At 41.3% G+C, this 6,406-nt stretch overlaps 2 protein-coding genes across 14 annotated transcripts in view; one reads left to right on the top strand and one right to left on the bottom strand.

Moving 5' to 3' along the window:
- LOC128880033 (protein Wnt-2b-A-like) overlaps positions 1–6,397 on the top strand; it is an 82,740-nt gene extending 76,343 nt beyond the window's left edge. For both annotated transcript variants that reach the window (XM_054129671.1, XM_054129670.1), the window contains exon 2: positions 5,671–6,397. In XM_054129671.1, coding sequence (XP_053985646.1) covers positions 5,671–6,034 — 364 coding nt within the window. In that variant the 3' untranslated portion in view covers positions 6,035–6,397. The remainder of the gene's footprint in view (positions 1–5,670) is intronic.
- LOC128880024 (proteasome subunit alpha type-5-like) overlaps positions 1–6,406 on the bottom strand; it is a 198,024-nt gene that overhangs the window by 96,561 nt on the left and 95,057 nt on the right. The window lies entirely within an intron of this gene.

Here is a 6,406-nt window from a genome sequence, read left to right as displayed (position 1 = left end):
AATCGATAGGCTGCAAATCAGTCTTGGCTGACCATCATCAGGGTTTCCGAGCTAACTTTGTTTATTTAAGTGCGTAACTGACAAATTACATATTGCTCTGAATCCATACATCACAGCACAATTATTTACATTCTTCAGAACGTTACTTCGTTGTACACAACTCTGGCTCTAGCTCGGGTACCTCGGGGTTGCTAAACTCGTATCGTAGCTGCATATTCGCATGCTACAGCCCTCGAGGGCGATCTCAGAGCTACTCACTATAAAAATCATTCAGATTCTAACACACTTACTTCCACACCTCCTCGATCGAAGAAACACAAATCGACTCTGGTCGCCATCCAGCTCCACGCTCGCGTCGAAAGCCGTCACGGTGGCATCATTCGCGGAGGAGTGGTTGTCTCCCCGGACATAGGAGCCCGAGGGCTCGATGGACGTCGCGACCAGAAGGATACGACCTCGCCAGGACGAGGATGGAAATGGAAAGGGGTTCGGGACGTGGTGGATTTCTGAGAAGCATGAAATTGCGACGATTACGCCGCGTCCCCGGGGCAAGAGTTATTTGCATTGGAATGCATCGCGCGGGCTCGGTGGCCGAAACTCACCACGTGGGACGATCTACAAGGTGTCCTGATGAACGTGAGAAGCTGCCACGGACGGCGGCCGCGTGCCGTGCGAAAACGAGCCGAGTGAAATCGCCCGGAGGGCCCGTTCCTCTCGCTGCTCCTCTCTAATAAACGAGGAAGACGTTGACGCGATGGGCGGCAGCGAGCCAACGGGACCCTCTTGCGTTTCGTGATTTTTCGGTCCGCGAACGGGAAGACATAATCGCGCCTCGCGTCCAAGTGAAGACGTTCCACGTCACGCGTTTCCGTTGCCGGCTCGCGGATGATGCGTCTCGACGTCGCGCGCTTCGCGGAGGGCCGCACGGGTTTATTACGCCGTCTTCGTGGATTCGATTCGGAGTTTGGAAGGTTAATGATAGTGGTTCGTCTCGAACGAACGGGTACAGACGTGGGAATAAAGTGGAAAATTGAGATAAATGTTCCCGGCCCCCCCCCCCCCCCCCTACGAATTAATTATGCATTTATGATATGTGTAAATATACGAGGATGTATAAAATGTGTAAAAATGAAAACATAAAATACACGTTACCAAAAATTTAGAAGATAAAACATACTATAATGCACGTTTTTGTTCTGCATCTCTGTATAGAATAATATGAATTTGAATAAACATCTGCAGTCTAATGATAATCGTTAATGTTCTACCTTGGCAAAATAGAATATTGTGCAATAGTTTGATGGGGACAGGTAGAACGTAGGTAAAAATGAAAATATAAAATACACAAAATTCAGAAAACGAAACGTATTATATGCACGTTTTTGTTTTTCATCTGTGTATAGAATAATATGAATTTGAATAAACATCTGCAGCCTAATGATAATCGTTCGTGTTCTAACTCGAAAAATGAATATTATAATGATTGCATTATTTCCAAAAGTTTGACGATAGCTTCTTTTTTGAAAAGAAATCTCTGAGATGGCTACCTATTAATTATTCCCAGAGAATAATATTTGTTTTCAGCAGGTCACCATGAACAATTCTGAATTACGATATATAAATTAATATATTATAATAAATTATTTAATGTCAATCACCTCGTACGATACAAATAGAAACCTCGAGCCTAATTCCCATCAAAAATATTTTAATTACTCTCGACTGGCTCCGAAGATCTCGGCCACTCCCAACGGGTGCAGAAAAAAAATTATTGGGAGCCCGTAATTTTTTTTTTTTTTTTGCTGTACTTATAACATCGTTCTTCGTCGAATAAATTCGAAATTGACCGGGGAGAATCTCACCGACCGAAATGAAAAAATAAAATGAAAAAACTAAGTGGGAGTTGTTCGCGTGTATCCACGGTTTCTGGAAACGCTGTTACCGCTACGAGGAGGTTGACTTATGGGATGTAAATTACGCAATGGACCAGTAGGAGGTTGGGAGTATCAAGTTTCAGCTTGTCGGCAGGTAATCGTTTTTAGTATGCCGTGATCGCGTCCCGCAGGTTGCTCGTGAAGATGTCGAAATAAGGATCGGGATGACTGATGGGCAGGGAACTTTTAATACGAAACACGCCGTACGATCACGGATTATATAATACAATGTGAAACACTTTGGTTCGACGAACGGTTGAATTTTATTAGATTAGGTTCACTCGTAAGCGGATCACCCTACGTTCAAGAATTGTGACTGTCAGTTACAGAGGACGGTGTCTATCAGGGAGATTTGATAGAAGTAACCCCGATATTAATCTGCTTACTAGAATTACGTAACGCTTTTTCGTGAACTATTACCTGTCGTATATTATTATGTCGTATATTATTTGTTTATGTGCAAGTTTGTTGAAAGCAATTGGACGTACTGTCGTGCATTGGGTGCACACCAGTTGTGTCATTGTTTAAATATACAGAATGATATTAGAGCATTCAAAACAGAATGCAAAATTCATAGTTTTCGCTACTGAATATTTATTATACGATACTTTAATTAAATAAATTAATAGGGCTCAAGAAGGAAACGTTATCTTCTCGGGGCTGTTGAGTTAAATTCAACGATGAAAATAATTATACAGAAAGTTAAAGAGATCAGAATTGATAAATAACGGAGATGTTTTGGCACACAATCAAAGTCGATATAAAAAATATGATAAAATGCAACTCTGGAATCTTTCCTCAGCCAGGCGTCGTCTATAATCTACCACGCAGTGAAGTCACTGCGTGTTTCCACGAACGCGACAACCTCCACCAAAGATTAAATACTCGCACAGACAATTGTATTTATACTGTTAATATTTTTTGTTCTGTTACTTGAAAATGAAGACAAATATTACATAATAAAGTCAAGCATTCCTTTTGCACATGGCAACCTCTCCTCCGTCAAAGCGACGTTAACAAGGCAATACTTCTGGCAATTTTTGCCCACCGCTGTGCATCATCGCACGCGAAAATGTAAAGTGCCAACGTTACGTCCAATCGTTGCATCAAAGGCCGCGTGCTTTCACATTTTTCAAGAAGTATTCTTCGAGCAGCACGATGAATCACGTTGGACAGTAATTGCCGAAGTATGCCGGCGGAGAATCAGCGAGATTCTGCGCGGCTCATTGCAGTAAAGTTGTCCCAACGAGAAGCACAGGTGGAGAAAGAGAGACTTGGCGATTGGTCGCGGGATAAAAAAATCGAAGGATCGTTAATTTCTCGCCTTGGACAACGTGACGTATAGTTTCAAGTGTAACATACCAACGGAATCGAGTCGACACTTTCACGTCCGCGCGTTTCATGCGAGTCAAGATTATGTGCAAAAGGAATGCTTCACAACTTTGGTCCTTTTTTAAAATTATAGTGTATTATCTACATATAATATTTATTTTTATTCTCAACCACCAACAGAATGGGAAGAGTGAAAATGTAATTGGACGCATTTAACTCTTGGTGGTAGTCAACGTGTTCGTGGAAGTAAAGCATAGAAATTATTACAATTTTTATTGAATTATCAGAATTCAATGGGACTGAAAGAATTTATTGCAAGAATTTATTTCAATACTTTCTGTTCAATAATTTCTAAACCTCCTCGATATTTCTTTTTTAATTAAATGATAGCAAGGGAATGTACCTCAACTTTACAAGATTCATACCCCTCTCTGATTTTACTCATCTCTTTTACGTTGTATCCTAAAGTATCTTTTTGTTAGACTTTTCTTACATATAAGTTTGTTCTATTTCTAAACCTCGATATTTCTTCTTTAAACGATAGCAAGGGAATGTACCTCAACTTTACAAGATTCACACCTCTCTCTAATTTTACTCATCTATTTCACTATGTATCCTAAACTACCTTTCTATTAGATTTCTTTTAAATATAAAATTATTCTATTCCCAAACCTCCACATTTTCTTTTTAGATGATAGCAAGCAAATATACCTCGATTTTACAAGGTTCACAGCTTCTTTCAAATTTTACACGTCTATTTCACTATGTATCCTAAACTACCTTTCTAATTAGATTTCTTTTAAATATAAAATTATTCTGTTCCCAAACCTCCACATTTTCTTTTTAGACGATAGCAAGCAAATATACCTCGATTTTACAAGGTTCACAGCTTCTTTCAAATTTTACACGTCTATTATAAACACCCCCGTACTACATCCTCGTTCACGTTTATCAATGAGGAAAATGGCGACTAACTGATCCTGTTTCGAGTCTCCAGAAAGTCTGCGAAGTGGATCATACCAATTCCCAAATACTCGCGTACATGGCACGAACGCCAAAGTGTTAATATGACGACAAGGAAACGAAGGAACTTAAAATGCTAATGAACGAGCCACGGTCCGAATCGAGCGCGCTGGTGACTCCTCTCGTCGACACGCTCGTTCGGTACTTTCACACGTTCGAATTTATCGAGATTTAATTCGTCGTACGATCAGGTAGGCCCACTACCGGTCGTCGTTTCTGGATCTCTCAATGTAGCCAGACGCTAAACGGTACCCTGTTCCCGTGGGTCCATTCGAGGGTCGATAATTTATACGAAATTGATACAACCTCCTGGCCCAAACGAGGCTATCGATTCATAGAATCCAGATATTAAATATCGTACGATGATATATCGATATTTTGTGTTTGACGTTTCGTTGAAAAAAAGTATTCGTTATGCCTGAATTAATGTGCAAGAGGAGGATATTTTAAGAGAATAGATAAGGAGAGATTGAGAGAAATTATATGAAAGTTTCGAGTTAGTTTTGCTGTGATAGTGTTTAGCACGTTTTCTGTAAAGTTCAATGTCTTGTAATGAGGAATTCGTGCGAAGAAAATATGAATATTATCGAATAATGATAGTATAAGATTCAACGTCAACGCATTATTTCTCTCAATGCAGAACAAAATATCCACAAAATACTAAAACTATGCAAATTATCAAATATGTTTTTTTTTTTATATAAATTTGAAACCCCTACAAAAACCTCCCCATTAACTCTTTGATAGGCTTCAAACCAACTCAAGGAGTTTCAACTTAAACTTAACAATGCAGAATCGAATTTCTCCAAAATATAGAAACTATGGAAATGATCAAATCTCTAACCTATCCTTTGTAAATATATCAAATCTGAAACCCCCCTAAATTCAAATCCCACGTCAACCCCCAACTAACTCAAAGCGTTCCAACTTATTGTTAAACTTATTTCCCGTTTTGCGAAACGCGAACACTTTCGCGTTTAAGCTGCGTGCACCGCTGTGCTGGTGTGCAGAGAGGAGGATTCATTGATGAAATGGCTCGAGTCAGGTATGAGATTTTTTAGTTTTAGACGGCAAATCGATACGAAGTCGAATGAAAATGGACTACGCGAGCATGTATCGCGTCAAAGTACAGAGTACTCGGAGGTATGTTTTTCTCGCGAAGAGTCGACACTCTTAGACGTTAAAGGACGATCTAATTCAGACTTTACCTTTTCAACAACGATGATATTTTCATTGGGGAACACGAGGCATCAACCGTGACAAAAAGTAGTAGGAACAATAGACGTGACACGTAACGTAACGCTTTTTCGTCACACTTTTCATCGATACCCTCCCGATCTAGAAAACCCTTTCGTGTTAAAAAATCGTTTCTGTTTCGCAGGGTGGTCGGAGCAGTGGTGGTCGGCGCAGCCGTTTGCGGTCGTATTCCAGGCCTGGCGAAGAGTCAACGGGAGCAGTGCAGAAAAGCGCCGCACGCGATGCCTGCGGTGGGCGAGGGCGCGGAGCTCGGACTCCGCGAGTGCCGGCATCAGTTCAGACATCACCGCTGGAACTGTTCCCACGTGGCCAACGATCAGGTCTTCGGCCACGTGGTCGTAGTAGGTAAGGATTGTCCTGTCACCGCGGCCAGCCCGTTATTTATTATGCTCCTCGGGCGTTTAACAGTGGCGTTGCTCGCGGGGCCCCTGCCACGCCGTATGGGGCGCTCGCGGTCTGTAAAAGGCCGGCCGGCGTGTACGCGGTAATGGATTCAAGCGTCTTCGGTATTTCGAGCGCGCGACGATGTGATGCAGACTCGGATTCGCGTCGGAAGCTAAAGATGCATCGAGGAGCACTGCTAGAGCCAGTGGAATAACAAACGGTTGGAATAAACGGGATATTAAGTGAATTTTTTCATTTTTTTTAAGCTCATTTTTCCGAGATTTTGTGGATTTGACGTGGTTTGGTCGGTGATACTTGGGGTTATAGAACTGTTGAACGAAGTTAGCGAAGAAGGTAGGGGAGATAAGGGATAGACAAAGGAAAGGGGAAAAGGAATGTCCATTTTTGAAGATTTTAGGGGTTTGACATATTATGTTTGTTGATGCTATAGAACTGTTAAATGAAATTAGTAAAGA

Source organism: Hylaeus volcanicus, chromosome 7, assembly GCF_026283585.1.
Source record: "Hylaeus volcanicus isolate JK05 chromosome 7, UHH_iyHylVolc1.0_haploid, whole genome shotgun sequence".
Taxonomy (NCBI): domain Eukaryota; kingdom Metazoa; phylum Arthropoda; class Insecta; order Hymenoptera; family Colletidae; genus Hylaeus; species Hylaeus volcanicus.
Note: the sequence above shows the minus strand (reverse complement) of the source record. Positions and strands in the feature narration are given on the sequence as shown.